A 16602-nucleotide genomic window follows, 5' to 3' on the forward strand; every position below is an offset into this window, starting at 1 on the left:
GGTCTCCAAGGTCAAACTATCTACACAACATTAAGACATTGTTTCTGTTTTCATGGGTCACTCCCTCAGGAGTATTCTAGAAACAAATGTGAAAAGTCAAACTGCTGCCAGTTAAGCCAGACATAAAAGAGATTTGTAAAAAGGTAAAACAATGCCCCCTTTCTTTCTCATTAAGTTGGTTTTGTCTTGGAAAATAGTTTCCATAAAATGTTATTCATGTTAATATGCAAGGATTTATTGTTTTACAATAAGTAAATATCTCTACTGTAAATGCCAAATACAGTAAATATCAACAGACACAACTTAAACAAAAGCTCTCTGGGGTCCCAGTAATTTTAGGCGTGTCAGGTCCTGACTTCGAACCCTCTGGGAATGGCTGACAGAGCAAACTTGACTCCTGGGGGAACCTTAAGGGCTGCTGCCTATTGGACCACAGTGACCTTCCAGCCAGGAAGACTACAAGGCAGGGACAGCACTGCTTCAGCAGTGGACTTTTCTGGATACTCCCGACTTTCCTAAATGAGCTTCACATGACTGCCGAGAAGGGGCTGATTCCAGTTAGGAGACTGCAGCGCCCACACTGACTGCCCCAAAGTTCAGAGAATGTGGCTGGAGAAACAAGAAAAGCCTATACTCAGGCCTGTGTCTCCTGAGCAGAGCTGCATCCCCTACAGGTCTTAGGGCAGGCAGAAATGACACTTAGAGACCTTGGAGACAAGTTAAGAATTACTGTGTTTTCAGCTGGAATCTTCCTTTCTTTCCCCAAGATTAGCAGAGACCAGCGTCTGGTTTTGGTTTTGGGGTAGTGGGAAAGGTCTAAGCTTAAATACAGGTGTTAAAGAATAAATAACAGGATTTTCTGTGTCAATTTTCATGGACACACACAGAGCTGAATCTTCACGGAGAGGCATGCCCAGGAGGGCTGTCTTACAACTAAAGGGAAAACTTCATATTACAATCAACAAACCCTAAGATTCCAAGGCTAGCGTCTACCTAGCCCTGTGTCTCTATGGGGTGCAGGGTAGCACCTCAGGCAGACCACTCAGCATTCTTGGTCCTGATAAAGGCAGCCAGCAGTGCCCTCCCCTACTGACCGCAACATGACACTCCTCCATTGACATGTGGGCTAAGTCCTCAGATAAGCAGATTCAGGGCTTGGGGGCTCAATGGCTTTTACATCAGGATGTCCCTGGCTTCAACCCCAGCTGCAAACCTAACAAGTTACCTCTCTCTGGGCTGTACTTTCCTGCCTGGGAAATGGGGGACAATTGTGACCTTACAGTTTCCTTTTAAAAGGTTATCTGAAACTCCACCACGTCAAGACCAGTCAGGGCTCACAGCGAGCAAACATGCAACCAATGGTGGAAGTCACCTATTAAATGACAATGTCAGGCCCAAATAGCGTGGCTCAGTGGTGTTTTTGCTTTCTTCTTATTTTTTTTTGTATTGCTTTAATTTTCTATATGTGTATTTAACTTTATAACCCAAATCATCGTAAAGCTATCTTTATATTGGGAAAAAGCCCCCATTTACAGTCTTATAAACGTGTATTAAAGTACCACCTAAATGTCTGTATCAGCATATGAAAAACAAAATCACAGCATCTAAAATTTGATGCCCAAAGAAATATCTGCCCCATAAAAATTACACACAAGGTAACCTACCACCTGCTGAAGTATGCTTTATAGTCATGGTTACAGGCATTCTTATTACAATACGTACAATTACCCATTCAACTTGGTGTAACAATTTACCTTACTCAAAAAATAAAATGAGGCCTAAGCAAGAGCCACTACTCTGCAAATCAGGTGGGCACTGGACCAAGTAAACTCGATTCGATTTCTAGGCCCCTCCTTCCCGACTGATGCCTTTCCATTAGTTGTCAATCACAGACCTCTGTGATTTGAATTAGCAAGGTCACTTAATGCTGGCCATAAAAAGGGTAATATTAGATTTCCATACACTGTAAGTGACTCCACCACTTAAGAAAAATGCAAAAGTCAGACTGTAAGGAAAAGCTTTCTTAGTGAACTTGCTGAGTCTACCAGGGGTATGAGAAATCAGGCCTCTATGGGACACAGTGCCACACTTCAGGGACCCAAGGACAATAGAGAGCTGGCCTGTGAACACAATCTTTACTCTGTAAGAGTCACTTGGTATCATGGGAAAGACATATGAAGAAAAATCAGGTCCTGGAACATCTTGCCAACATGTACTAGAAAGAACCAGTCCCTGGGCTATAGGGATGGAACTCCTAGGAAATTAGGCACGCCCTGGTACTTACAGTATCAACAGCAGGACCCACAAGCTCCACTGGAAGCCAAAGTGCCCACTCCAAAGCCCTTTCCCTGCGTGAAAGCAAGCCCATGAACCAAGGCCCACCTGGAGCACCAAGCGTGCCCATCTCCAAGCCCCAGGGACACATCTGCAACAAGCTATTGTGACGCTCACAGCACACATGCTATGAATGCCACCCTTTGCCAGGAAAGAAACTGATAACCATGGGTACTAGCAAATAGTAAGGAATTAAGAGGAGAGGCCAATTATACAACTTTTTATTTGTGCCCTTTTTTTCCTTTGAGAACAGAACTCACTTTGCTTGAAATAGCTTACATTTAATCCAATAGTAAAATAAGGAAAGGCTCTTGGAAAATCGGAAGTAAACAAAAGGTACGTTATTCCTAAACTCATGGTGAACAGAGGTAAGCAGAAAACGGTGCTGAGGAAATGCATTAGACAAGTTTCTTTTTTTTTTTTTAAATATATTTTATTGATATTTTACAGAGAGGAAGGGAGAGGGATAGAGAGCTAGAAACATCGATGAGAGAGAAACATCGATCAGCTGCCTCCTGCACACCTCCCACTGGGGATGTGCCCGCAACCAAGGTACATGCCCTTGACCGGAATCGAACCCGGGACCCTTCAGTCCGCAGGCTGACGCTCCATCCACTGAGCCAAACCGGTTTCGGCTAGGCAAGTTTCTTAATGGGACCAGAGCTGGGTCTTCTGAGATGACTATACCGTGTTTACAATGTGGATCAGTCACAGAGACACGAGCAACGGGGCTCTAAGCTCCAGGGTGCAAGGATGACAACACAGAGCCCAATGAAGGAGCTGGGATGACCTCGCATGTCCCCGCTAGGCTTGTCTACAAGATTGGGAGGGTCAACTTTCTGGTCACTGCTTCTGTCCTGGTGCCTGGCACACAGGATGCAATGAATATTCGCTGAATAAATCAAGGAATCGTTCCAAAGATCAGAGATCTTAGTTCCTTAAAACGCACAGCTGAAAGCAACTTTCTTGGAAGCATGTTTCAGTCAGGGCCTAAGTGGCTCCAGGAAACCATGGAACCAACATTTGTCAGAGCCCAGCCGTGCAATCCTGGGCAAGCTCCTCCCCTGTACTTCAGCTTCCTGGAGGTCAGGCTGCACACAAAAGCACCCTTCTCAAAACAAGCTGGCACTCGTGCCCACTGCAAGCCGTTATTGAAGCATAGTAACTACATTGCAACATTATCACTACTAATCGGAGGCTCAGCTTCCCCCGGTACCAACCTACAGATACAAGTTATGTGAATACACTGAAAAGATCCTAAAACCTCCTTTCTCCTCCTACAATATATGCCCCTTAGCACACGAGGCTCAAATCTCATTCCATCAGCGTGCAAACGACAAGTACATGATTACCCACGGTCCAGGCAAGAAGAGTTCCTTCAACAGCTACAGCTTGTCACCGCGCTGCTGTCACCTAAAGCCGCCCTTCCAAGCTCCCGTAACGAGGTGCCAGATCCAAAGCAGAAATGCTGATTGACTTCCTGTCTCTAGGCCTGGCCGGGAGCAATGCGCGCGGGGACCGAGGAGAAAGCAAACGGATCTGAGCGTCAGAGGCGAAAGTCTGGACGGTACACCGCGACACATATGTGGCCACAGACACCCAGCTGACAAGAAAAACTGAACACCGCCGCTTCCCGCCGGGGCGCGGACGCCGAGAAAGCGAACTGGTCTCTATGTACCACACACCGCGCCGTCGCGGCGTCGCCCTCGCAAGGCAACAGAACGTACCCCTGAACAGGCTCTGGAGCGAAACTTCGCCACCCGAGACGCCTGGTTTAAACACAACTCAACCCCACCAGCTCCACGACCACTGGAAACAGGCGTCCTACGTGTCAGCTTGCCGCACCGGGAACTTGCCTGGGTCCCAGGGCAGTGTTCGCTCTCTCCCCTTTCAGTACGCTCCCGCCGGGACCGGACCCGGCTCCCGCAGCTCGCGGGCCACACCAGGCCCCCGCCCCTCCCCCGCCGCCGCCATCTTCCCTCTCCGGCGGCAGCAGGCCCGGTGCGAACGCCGCAGCTCTGGGAGGGCCGGGCTCTAGCACCGCCGCCCTCCCGCCCTCCCCAGAGCATGGCCCTGCGGCGGTCAGCTCCTCCGCCCGCTGCCCGAACGCCACTCACCTCCGCTCCCAGACCTCTAAGATCTCGCAGCCATTTCCTCCGAGAGCACCGGAACGAGCAGGCGGGCGGGGTCAGCGCCGGCCATCGAGATGTGGGGGCTAGACTAGAGGGCCCGCCCGCCGCTCCAAGCGCCGGGAAGACGCCGGCCACCGAGACGCCCTGGAGCTAGAGAGGATACCCGCGCCCTGAGCGGCGCCCCCGTGCGGCAAACGAAAGGCCAGGTACAGACTCCACACCACGCGCATGCGCCCTGAGCCCAAGGGCCAAAGCTTTGGGCGAAAGCGGGGGTGGGGGTAGGGCGGGAATCCCAGGCTGCGAGCCCAAGGCAGACCTCCCCGCCCCCCGCCCCCCGCCTCCAGGGAGCGCACAGTGGCCCAGTTCCTGTTGGCGGGCTCCTGAGGGCAAAAGAGCAAGGCGCAGGGCCCCTTTCCCACCAGCCTGCGTTTTCAGTTTCTCCGGATTGCAGTCCAGGGGGCCAAGGAGAACAGCGAGCCGCCCACCCGCCCACAAGCAACCTGGGCACACCTGTCCACAGGGTTGGACGAAAAGGTGAGACAGTTACTGCGCCAAAAGGGAAAGGGCTCTGGCCGATGAGCAACCCTCCACATGGATTTTCTTCACTTAGTACTGACTAGTGACACCCCAGCATCTGCCTGTCCCCAGATACTCAGTCGACCTCAGAGGGCAACTCCTGCTGCCTTGGGACACCGTGGACACTGGACATTTGCCCCAAGGGCAGTAACTTCTTGACCTCTGTTCCCATCACTTGCCCCTTCAGCCCCACTTCCACGTTCCTTGGAAGCGGCGGGAACGCCTAGGCAAAAAGTGGAAAGGTGCCCTGTGTGCAGTAAAGCTGCACCTCTGACACTACAGGGTCTCCCAGATGCTTGCATGTGCACAAGAACCCGGGCCTGGAGCAGGAGTGCTTTTTAATAGACATCTCTAAGGACCACAAAGCCAGTTTTCTTCAAAGGAATACAATGCAGCTAGTTTCTGCTTGTGTGATTCTGTTAGGACCACCTTCATGGAATCTTGCAGGGATGGGCTCTATACTCTTCCAACTTGAGTCTTCAGGTTTGCCCCCAGGTAGGTGTAGTGCAGCTGTGGGCAAACTACGGTCCGCGGGACGGTGGCTGTTCTATCTGGCCTGCGGAGCCGAAAGAGCGGAGGGTTCTCTTGCTCTCCCCTCCGCTCCTTCACCAGCAGCAGTGTTAACATGGCAACGTTGGAAAACAGGGCCGCAGCTCCTTCTTCTGAGTGGGCGGATTTATATCCACCCATTCAGTAGAAGGAACAACCTCTCAATCTTCCAGAGTCTCCTTGTAATGCCCCCGCCGACATTACCCTGGGAATGTGTAGACACGTTGATGTAGGGAGACACGCCCCTGGAGAGCACAGTATCAGAGCATTAGCTAAAAAGGAGACCAACAACACTGTTCCCACTGAAGTTGATGTTTTAAAGACCAAAAACCTTTCAACCCAGTCTACATTGCCATCTACATCTACGTCCCGGGCATAATTTGGAAGTTGCACTAAAGAAAATGTTTAATTTACTGTTTACACATTTTGTTCTTTTCTATTTGTTTTAGTTTTAAATTATTTTATTATATTTAAGTTTAATTTGAAAGGCTTTTGTAACTTTCCTTTGTTAGGCAATTTTATTTTGCCTTTGCCATCTTCAATATAAGGTATGTTATTATGCTATGATTCCTCCATTTTTTGAAGTTTCAAATTATAATAATTAGTGTTTACATTCTTCTTGTTAAAATGTTTGAAATGAATAAAACTATTGAAATAAAAAAAAAAGACTGTACCCTTTTATGTAATGATGTTTACTTTGAATTTATATTAGTTCACACAAACACTCCATCCATGCTTTTGTTCCGGCCCTCCGGTCCAGTTTAAGAACCCATTGTGGCCCTCGAGTCAAAAAGTTTGCCCACCCCTGGTGTAGTGGGAGGGTTAGAGACCAAACAGATCGAGTGTAAACTGGCTTGAACAAGCATGGTGATTGATCTTGGGCAAGTTGTCTGTAAAATGGGGCTGGCATGCTGGGGCACTGGGGAAGATCACAGGAGCGTCACTACAAAGGGCCCCTAAATGGGAGTTAGAATGGGGGAACCCCGCCTGCCCAGCCTCTTTAGTAGAGGATCCTTAAATGAAAAAAAAACCAAAAACAAAACCCAGCAGCAATGTTTGTCTGCAAGTTGAGATTTTAACTTTGGGGTACAGTATAAGGCCAGGTGCTTGGAGGGTTGAAAGGCACTTAAGGACAGGGCTGAGAGTGGACCAGGAAGCCCTGAGGAAGCTTCAGAATGGGAGACCAAGGGGAAAGAGGGAAGCCCCACTGCAGTTAGAGATGACCCTCACAGCCCTGGGACTGTGCTTTTAGACCTCTCCCAGCAGGCTGACTGGGTCTGGGGCTGAGGGGCGCCTCCCCAGTGGGAGGAGTCAGGCTCTCCCCCTCTGACCTCTTCAGGTAATTCCAGCCCACTTGTTGCACCTCCTCAAGAAAGCTGCTTCTCACTGTGAAAGAGGCATTTCTGGAATATAGATTGGGTATTTTTTAGTAGAACTCTACCAACTAAGGAATACTTCCTCCTAACAAAATTATTTTAATAACCTAAAAAGTAGTCTCCAGTGTCTCAAATTCTTCCTTAGATAACCCCAATGCTTAACAAAAACCCCAAGTCCTGTGGACTGGCAACAGGAGTGGCTCAGAGGGCCAGAGGGGGCAGGAAGCTTAACAGGCTTCCATGCCTCAATGGGGTTTGAGTCTTTGTGGAAAAAATATGATTAGTGCATTACCAATACGGTCCTGCTACCCCCCACACCTCATGGAAGTCTATCAAAGCAGAAAAGATCTGGGATTCATCAGTCCAACAAACTGCTTCCCGGCTTTCAGTCTCTTCTCACCCTGAATTAAAGCCCATTGGAAAGCAGGGTCCTGGTCTCAAATGAAAACCCTAAAGCAGAACACCGCCGGGATCAAGTGCAACCTTGAGAGCCCCAATCCCCCCTCTGAGGTTCTGCCCCTTTCCAAGGACAATTCAAAACTAGTAAAGCAGCAACCAATAGTTTTATTATTACTCTCACTTGGAATTCAGACTTGGAGCAGACCAGCAACCTCCCGAGGGGGTGGGAAAGGCCAAGGTCAGACCCTTGGACCCCTTCGCTGGGCTTCCCTAACCTCCACTAGCAGTTGGGGAAAACCTGCCAGTGCCCTTTGACTCAGGGGTCATGGGCTGAAAGGCTCGGATCTCACACACACCCTGGCCCAAGGCTTACTGGAGAGAAGGCAGTGGCACATTTCAGTGGCACTCGTGTTTCCTTGGGCTGCCCCAGGCTGGACCATGGGAAGGGAAGGGGCAATAAACCCATCAACCCTACTCCAGGGCCCCAGGGTGCCTGATACCCAGAGGCTGTGCTCTTAACCATTTGTGGAATTAAAAGACATGAATTAAAAGGTTACACCCACCATTTCCTGTGGCTAGAATATAAATTCCTAGGAACAGATAAATCTAGTAATTTTTTATAGCTAACAAAAGCTTCAATCACTTTATTTTTTAAAAACCTGATTTTCACCACTTTGACATTGTATATAAAGCCAGCTCTAACAAAAGTCTGCTTACATACCTGTCAGAATTTAGAATTAATTTCCAGGTGGCTATTTCGTGATTATCCAAAAGAGAGAATAGCCAGCCACCCTCAAACCCCAGGAGCCTCCCCTTCTGATTAGCACATGAATCTCCCCATCAGCAGCGACCGCTAATCCCAGGAGGGCCCACCCAGAACTAGACCCATCCCCCTTCCCCACCCCTGCCGTTCAAAGCTAATGTAAATCCTATCAGAGACTTACATCTCTCACCCCATCTAAAGTATAAAACTGGTAGCAAAACCCCGGACAGATGGGTGTGTCTGTCTTTCCCTCTTAGCCTGGCTGCAAGTGGTTTAGACTCCCCGCCCCAAAACTGGTTGCCTTTTTTTTTTTTTGCTGGCTCACTAAAACAAAACGGTGAAAACAAGAAAGGTGTCTCTGGCGGAAACACCAAGAACAACAACAGAGGCTGAGCTCTTAGGGATTGTGAAAGTATACCCTAAAGGTTCTTATTCTGCATTTCAAAAAAAATCAATACCCATAAATCATCCTTCCATAGCAGGAGATTTTTGAGTTCCGAACTGAACCAACTGCTTCCAAAATGTAGGAACCCAAGGAAAAACAAGAGCGCCCAACTCTGTCTATAAAGGTGGAAGGTCAGCCCACTGCCTTTTATGGTTGTGCAGAGGAAAGAGAAATCCTGGGAGCCTGTCAGACACAAAATTCCTCTCCCTCCAACACAAAGTAAGTACTCAAAGCATGAAGGCAAGATGATTTCAAAGTCAAAAAAGCCAAAATTTTGCAAGTGTTTTTAAAAAAAGGAAAATGTGGACATTAACTGAAAAATGTCTCATCTTCATTCAATGGCGCCACCTCTGGCCAAACATCCGATGACAACATCTGGGCCATGCAAAAAGAACCCTTAAAGCACATACAGATGTGGCCGTGAACATATATATTGTGTGCATTTATATATACATACGTGTGTATTGATGATATATATAATTTAAATTGAAAAAAAAAGAAGGGTCAACTCCTAAAACAATCTGTGTATTTCGAACTCTCGACCAGTCAGGTCTGAGGGGCACAGTCAACTCGAGCCACCCAGGGGTGCCGCCTGTGCCCCTGCTGGTCTGCGGCAGGACTGCCCGTCCAACCCGCAGGCCACCGCATTTGTTCTAGGTGGCACTATGCTGCACACAGTCTACATTAAAAAATCAGCAGGAGTTAAATATTAAAATATTACTGTTGCTTTTACTCTTGCAAAGAAACTTATGACATAACCAGTGCCTTGGGACTTAATGGCATCATCCGTTAACAGGAAATACATGCGGGTGAAGATACAGTGGGTGGGTGACCAGATCACGCCCCCCCCCCATTTAACCTGCCTCCCGGGGTCTTGGTTCAGCTAAGCATGGACAGAACCACCTAGTAATAAAATGCTCCCTCGGGTTTCAAAGGGCCGCGGACGGGGCTGCCCTCCGCTGCCTTCCCGAAGCGCTCGAAATCGCTCCACCTCCCTCTCCGGCGACGGGGAAACCCCGCCCTGCTCGGAGCCTGCATTCTTCTAGAGCAGACGGGTTGCGACTTAACAGTCAATAGGTGTCCGTGCGCCTCCGCGTCTCCCAGGTGCGCGCCGCGCCGCTTGGGACCCCGCCGTCGCCGCCGCGCCCGCCTGCCCGGGCCGGCGGGAGCTGACGCATCCAGAGTTGGTGCGCGTTCCCCACACGGCCGGGAACCCGGGCCGCCCCACAACGGAACGGGGAGCTCCTGCTGGCTGCGCTCGGGCGGCTCCTCCCCGGCCTGTGCGGCCAGTCGGGAGGAACCTCAACTCGGGGCGGCGCGGGGCCCCGGCGCCTGTGCTCCCCGCCCCGTCCCGTGCCCTCCGGGCTCACACAAACGACGGAAGGGACACTGGCACCTTCGCCTCGGACTCAGTCTAGCGGCAGCATTCCTCGCGCGAAGTACTCCCACAGCTACGCCTGCACAGCGGCCATTTTGCCCAGAGGCGGACGACGCCTTTTGACTCTCGCGCCAACCCGTAGAGCTAGGGCGCCGATTAGAGCGTTCAGCGCAAGGACGGAAGCTGTAGTTCAGCACTTCCGGGCAGCCGCCGCGCTACGCCCTGTCGCCGGAGCAGTTGATTGGCTGCCGGCTCGCGATCTCGTGATCTCGCGGGAAGAGGCTGAGGGGACGGCTGCCGGTGCGTCTGCTCTCACGTTCCCGCCCCGCCTCTGTCGCGGCCCCCGCCTCCCCCTGCCCCTCGCCGCCGCCCCTCCCCGCCCGGCCCGGCCCGGCCCGGCCCCCAGAGCGGCCGCGGAAACTGCGCAGCAGGCGGGATTCACACAGTAAGATGGCCATGGTGGGCCCCGGCGGTCGGGCCGAGCGTCCCCGCGGAGCACGGCGGGGCCAAAAGGGGGCTGGAGGGGGGTCGGACCTGCGTGGTGTCTTCAGGGGTCCCAGGTCCGAGCAGGTGTCAGGTCGCGGCTTGTTCTCGGGCGGCGGCGGCGGCGTCGTCGTCGTCGTCGTCGTCGTCGTCGTCGTCGTCGCCCCCTGGATTTGCAAGTCAAACTGCCCGTTGCTCCGGCCGAAGCTGCCCGGCACTGTGGTCCTACCGGGAGAATACCGCCGGGGGCCGCTTGGCATTCGGAACCAGAATACTGAGACGCGGCACTGGTGTCTTTGCCAGGAGATAGATTTTTATAACAACTGCTTCCTGCAGACACCGAACCGGCGAGAACGGACACTGCTGCTTGGGGAGCAAGTGCCCCCCGTCGGAGCTGGACTGTTTAGTTGTGTCTGCTGGAGTTTAGCTGCTGACTTCTCCGAAGGGGTCGCTTTCGGAAGTCTCTCTCGCCGTCCGGGAGCGGTACAGTCGGTGTGGTTGCCCCCTGAGAACTCAGAGACAGGTGTCTTTTTGTACCGTGTGGTAATGAGAGTTTGGTCTGATTTACGCAGTTGGCCGCGTCCGCGAGGGATGGTGTTTGAAGAACAGTCTCTTGGTTTTGTCTCAGGTGCTGAGTGTTGGCATCTCCCACGAACCAGGACTTTGTCTTGTGTCCCTTTGCTTCTCTACCCACACTGGGTGATCTGGCTGTCCCTACTTTCTGACGAATGTTTCCCTAATTAATGTTCCCAGCGCTGAGCTCAGGACCTGTAATCCAGGTACCTGCTGGAGTTGCCTAGCTGCGTGTCTGACAGGCAGCCCAAACTGGCCCTGCTCCCCAAACCTGTTCCTGTCCCAGCCCTGCCTCCTCATTGTGGCCCCATCCTTCCAGGACTCATCTTCAGCCTTCCAGGCATCCTCTTATCCTACCTCGTTCAGTCCAGCAGCAAGGCCCACGGGTGTCCCCAGCACATCTGCCCCTGGTCCCTCTTGTTTGGGTGTCTCCTTACTGATTTTCCTGCTCAACTCTCACCACTCCGCATTTGCTATCTTGTAATTTTTTTAAATGTATGGAAGCATTGAGCATGTGCTTGCTATCTATAAAGCAGTGTTCCTGATGGGTATGTCAGCGACGAGAAATCAGTGTTCCTAATGGGTATTCAGCCGCACCCCCACCTCAGAAGCCCAGGTGGTTCTCCCAGGGCCAGCACTTGTCCACCCCTCCTTCCTGGTTGCACCTCCTGAGTTTCCCATTTCATGTGTATTTACTGCGAAAGCACATGTTATGCATTTTGCCTTGTTTTTGTTTTTTACTAAGCTGTCTGCCACACTTGGGCCTCTGCTGCAACTTGATATATTCATCATCTGGTTTCTAAGAGCAGTTCACGTAGCTGTCTTCATTTATTTTAACCCCCTTAGTAACTTCTGCCATGTTAGCAGTTGATCACAATCCCGTCTCAGCAACCTAAATCCAAATAGCTCTGAAAACCAAGTGTTTGCTTTTGTTTTTAACCTATTTGATGGTGGAGGCTGTTGAATGGCCTATATTCCCCTCAGCACTGATACCCATTTCACAGAAGAGATGATGTTTGATAATGGGGTGCTGCCTCAAACCCAAGAGGGCACCATGCCATATAGTGTAGACTGTCACATAGGTTTTGTGTGGTCTGAAAAGTTCTGGATCCTCACACACCCGCCCAAGGGTTTGGAGCCTGGGGTTGTGGTCCATGCTGCTGTTGGATGGACGTCTGGCGCATGGCTTCCGTGTTCCTGCCATCTGGAACAGTGTTTCTGTGAACAGGCTTGTATGTCTGGTGAAGGTGGTGAGTTCTTGAGGTCTGGTCTGGCGGGACTAGAATCTTGGGGCTGTAGGTGCACTTGTGTTTGGCCTCGTGAGGGCTGCCAAATTTTTCATAGTGCAGCCTGCTCTGACGGCAGTGAGAGCTTGGGGATAACTCTGGGTCTTTGTGATGCTGATGGTGTCACTTTCTTAGTTTTTGTTGGTCTGGTGGTCGATTACCAGTTCCTCTTGAGTATGTTTGTCATAATATGTAATTCTTTGGGTCATACCTCTGGCAGCTGCCCTTTGCACTTTGGAGAGACTTTATCTAAACTTCCTCCTTAGCCTCGCTCAGCCCCACCTCAGATGACCTCTTGGTTCTTTGATCCCTGGCTCTTTCTTGCATTCACCCTACCTTATGAACACCAACTCTTCTTCCTGGTCCCTAACCCTGTGCTGGTGTCGCTGGCCCTTTACATGTGCTATTCTCCAGGTTTAAAGTATCTTCCCACTCTCTATTGCTTCTTACTATATCACTGTGTTTATTTCTGAAATGATCACAATTGTTAGAGAATTCTTCACCAATTCCTAAAATATTTTCCCCCTGTAGAAATAAAGCAGAATGAGTTACACAGAAAAACCTGATGAAATCACGAAAGATGAGTGGATGGAAAAACTCAATAACTTACACGTGCAGCGAGCAGACATGAATCGCCTCATCATGAACTACCTAGTCACAGGTAACAGCCTGCGATAAGGATGCTACAGATGCTCCCTTTTGTGTACTACCAAAGTTCTGTGTGCTGTTAGGTTTGTTCTGGCATTATAAAACCCAGTGTGAACGTACCAGATTTGTATATTATCATGTTAAAGATATCCTCTCTTGGCTAGGAGGTCATTATTTCTGTGTCTGAAATAATAGTACCTGAGGCAAAAATCAAATTTTTTTGGCTTTTTATATTTTTGCAGTTAATTAAGATCATTAAGAATGTTCTAAAGTACATTTAAAGCCCGAGTGATCTCCCCTGGCCAATCTGGTAAATTATATTGCATTGTTTCTAAAAGGTGCTCAGCTCAAAGGAGATAGGGAGGGCAGAACCTATGAGGGAAACAGGTGGTCTGTAGTTGACACGCAGTCCTCCATGATAGTGGAAGGAAAGGGGGGGGGGGTTCTGCACTTGGTAGGAAGCCCAGATGTTTCCACAGGGATGAGTCTCTTTCCTGGTAGTTCTGAGGACCCCTTCCCCACCAGCCTCTGCTGAGATTTTTTGACAGGCGAGGAGGAGGAAATGTGAGCTTGTGGCTGTGTGTGTGTATGTAGAGAAAGGCAAACAGGCTGCTTCGGGGGAGTGGGGGGTGAGGCGGGGGGCTGTGGACTCAGTGGAGAGGAGGGAGTGCCCAGATCCTTGAGGCTGTGAAGTACTGCCTCACCTGGACCATACCTACAGCTGCTCTGCAACTGGATCTGAGGTTGCAGCCTCCTTCGGGGAGCCCACGCCAATATGTCTGGCTTCACTTTCTGTATATCAAGGCTTAACCAGGAATTCACAAAGATATTAACACCAGTCCCTGAGGAAGTACAGTACATGTGGGGGTGATTTACTTGAGGTGATTGGGCAGACAGTGATGAAAAGGCTTTTCATTTAATATCTTGCTGACTTTCTGAGCAGTGAGGCCAGTTTTCATTTCCAGAGGGCTTTAAGGAAGCCGCAGAGAAGTTTCGAATGGAGTCCGGGATTGAGCCTAGTGTGGATCTAGAAACCCTTGATGAGCGGATCAAAATCCGTGAGATGATCCTAAAGGGACAGATTCAGGAGGCAATCGCCTTGATCAACAGCCTCCACCCAGAACTGCTGGACACCAACCGCTACCTTTACTTCCACCTGCAGGTGAGTTTTGGTTGAGAGTTGTCTGCTCTGTGGATCCCTGAGAGGTGACTTGTGATGATTCAGAAGTGTCGGGTGAATCTGTGTTAATAGAATATCGTTTAATTTACGTGGGGAAAGGGGTTGAGTTAGCTGTTGTGTTATGTATTTCAGAAGTGGTTTCTTGCTGTTAAAATGCAAGTTTAATAACTCAGAGGTGCTAGAAAAGTGTCCTTTAAGTTGTCCTTTTGACTAGAGTGTAGCCTGGTGCCACCAGGGGGCTGCTGGCCCAGGTGTGGTGTGTAAGTCTGTGTGCCTTGGCCCCTGACTAGCAACAGCACCTGATTGAGCTGATCCGCCAGCGGGAGACGGAGGCTGCACTGGAGTTTGCGCAGACGCAGCTGGCAGAGCAGGGGGAGGAAAGCAGGGAGTGCCTGACGGAGATGGAGCGCACTCTGGCCCTGCTGGCCTTTGATAATCCCGAGGACTCGCCCTTTGGAGATCTTTTGAATATGATGCAGAGGCAGAAGGTAAAGAACCCACGTGGGGTGACTCCCGTGCAGAGTGTGAGGGACACATCATGTCGGGTGTGTGACACTGGTATGATAGCACCAGTTCTTCCTGGTGTTCTGTTCTTCATTGTGTGGAGCTAGGCGCAGCATGCTGTGACCTTACCCAACAGCACAGTGACCCTGCACAGTGTGGGGTTTCTGGGCACATGTATGACTTTGACTCCCCTGGAACCTAACTATTTACAGTCATTCCTCCGTAACCACGGGGGGTTAGTTTTAGGATGCACCCCCCCCCCCCCCCGCAGTGGGTACCAGAATCTGTGCAGGCTCAAGTCCCTTGTATAAAACCGTGTGACAATGCATGCAGCTGCCCTCACATCCATGGATCCCAGTGGTGGAGGTGCAACTCACCTTCGGGTATGGAGGGCCAACTGTGCTTATCGAAAAATCCACATATGGTGGTGTTCAAGGGTCAGCTGTATCCAAGCCTCTGCCGATTTTTCTCATTTACCTTAGCCTTCCTCCTGTGTATTTGGAGCCTCTTAGAAATAGGTGTCCTAAGTATTTTTTATTTAAAATCCCAGACTTGTTTCTGAAGCTTCCTGTCCTCACTGTTGGTTCTGTATTCCAGCCAACATGACGTCAGTCGTTTCCCCAAGTACAGCTGCCTCTCCTCCCATGGCCCCTCCACTGTCCTTCAGGCCACAGCAGGCTCCCTGAGGCTTTGAGGATGGAGCTTGTCATCCCTGCCTGCTCCTTCCTCTTGCAGTTCCTCCAGCCTGGCTCATGGCACTGAACTGCCATCCAGGCCAGGTGTGACATTTACCAGCTGGACTGTGAGCTCCCTGTGGGCAGGAATGTGTGTGTGTGTGTCACGCAGAGGGCCTCACATGTTTGTCAGTGGTTACAGGCCTCTGCAGATGGATAAGATGCGTGCTGTAACAGACTCTCTGGCCGCCTGCGTGTGGCTGGCTGGCTGGACATGTCTTTTCCAGGTGTGGAGCGAAGTGAACCAGGCTGTCCTGGATTATGAGAACCGGGAGTCAACACCCAAACTGGCCAAGTTACTGAAATTGCTCCTTTGGGCTCAGAATGAGCTGGACCAGAAGAAAGTAAAGTACCCCAAAATGACAGATCTCAGCAAAGGCGTCATCGAGGAGCCCAAGTAGACCTGTGCGGGGACCCCTTGTGTCATCACACAGACTCGGATTTTTACTGCAGTAGAGACTCTTGTTCCCCCTTTACTTTTGGGGAGCCAAGCACCTTTTTTAAAGGAATAATGGCCCTTTTAAGCGCTGGAAAGTTTGCAGTGAATGACACCTTGTCTTCGGAAGCCTGGTGCCGACCGCATGCGGCACATCCTGAAGGTAGTAGCACCTGGCGCTTGAGGTGTCCTGCTCCTGAAGGGTTCCCTGGCCACTGCACTGTCCTGTTATGGACACCAGTGGCCCCCCAGGCTCCCCAGAGTCTACGGAAAGCACTGGTCATTGTCCTGCTTTCTGAGAGCTTGTGGGCAGATGACACGCATTCTTCATTCTCCTGTCTCTGTGTACAAGTTGCCCTTTTGCCTGGCTTTTGTTTGTTTTTTCATGACAGAGACTATATAAACTTGTAAACTCTAACTCAAAGACTTCTTGTGTGTGAGGGCATCAAGTTTGGTTTGTTTTCCCTTCAGTCTGGGTTGTGTGGCTTTGGGGGACGTGTGTGTGAGGGGTGGGCTGTGTGTTTTTTAATTTTTCAAATATATATTTTGGTGCTGTCTGTGGTCAGAGACTCTTTTCTGGTGGGTTAAGAAACCATCTCTTCTGGGCAGTTCTATTGAAAATAAAGGTTATGCTTTGATTTCAAGAATGACCGTAATGCCTCTAAAAAGTTTTAATCATCATCGCAAACAAACCTTTTGTTTTCGGGGCTTGGTGATGGCAGTGCTTTCGTCTGGTCCTGAAGCTGGAGGGCCACTTGCCCGGCACTGTGAGGGGACACCGTGCCCTGACGAGGTGGAGGCCTGAG

The 16602-nt window shown here is 50.4% G+C and overlaps 2 protein-coding genes across 8 annotated transcripts in view; one reads left to right on the forward strand and one right to left on the reverse strand.

The window, feature by feature from the left end:
• DIDO1 (death inducer-obliterator 1) overlaps positions 1-10092 on the reverse strand; it is a 49673-nt gene extending 39581 nt beyond the window's left edge. The window contains exon 1 of one of the 6 annotated variants that reach the window (XM_080686668.1): positions 9971-10092. The gene's annotated coding sequence lies outside the window, so the exon portion shown is untranslated. Of the gene's footprint in view, positions 1-4451; positions 4562-9970 lie in introns of those variants that run through there. The other 5 variants (XM_080686669.1, XM_080686667.1, XM_080686666.1 and 2 more) reach the window with 5 other exon arrangements.
• On the forward strand, positions 9609-16449 carry GID8 (GID complex subunit 8 homolog). Of its 2 annotated transcripts, none has more exons than XM_080686673.1 (5): positions 9609-10252; positions 12826-12955; positions 13908-14104; positions 14413-14610; positions 15588-16449. In XM_080686673.1, exons 2-5 carry the CDS (start codon positions 12838-12840, stop codon positions 15759-15761), a joined length of 687 nt encoding a protein of 228 aa, XP_080542799.1. In that variant the 5' UTR covers positions 9609-10252; positions 12826-12837; the 3' UTR covers positions 15762-16449. The 2 variants fall into 2 exon arrangements, with proteins under 2 accessions (XP_080542799.1, XP_080542798.1); XM_080686672.1 differs by having other exon boundaries at positions 9641-10397.
• Positions 16450-16602: the final 153 nt, after the last annotated feature.

The sequence above is a fragment of the Plecotus auritus genome (genome assembly GCF_963455305.1).
Source record: "Plecotus auritus genome assembly, chromosome: 8".
Classification (NCBI taxonomy): domain Eukaryota; kingdom Metazoa; phylum Chordata; class Mammalia; order Chiroptera; family Vespertilionidae; genus Plecotus; species Plecotus auritus.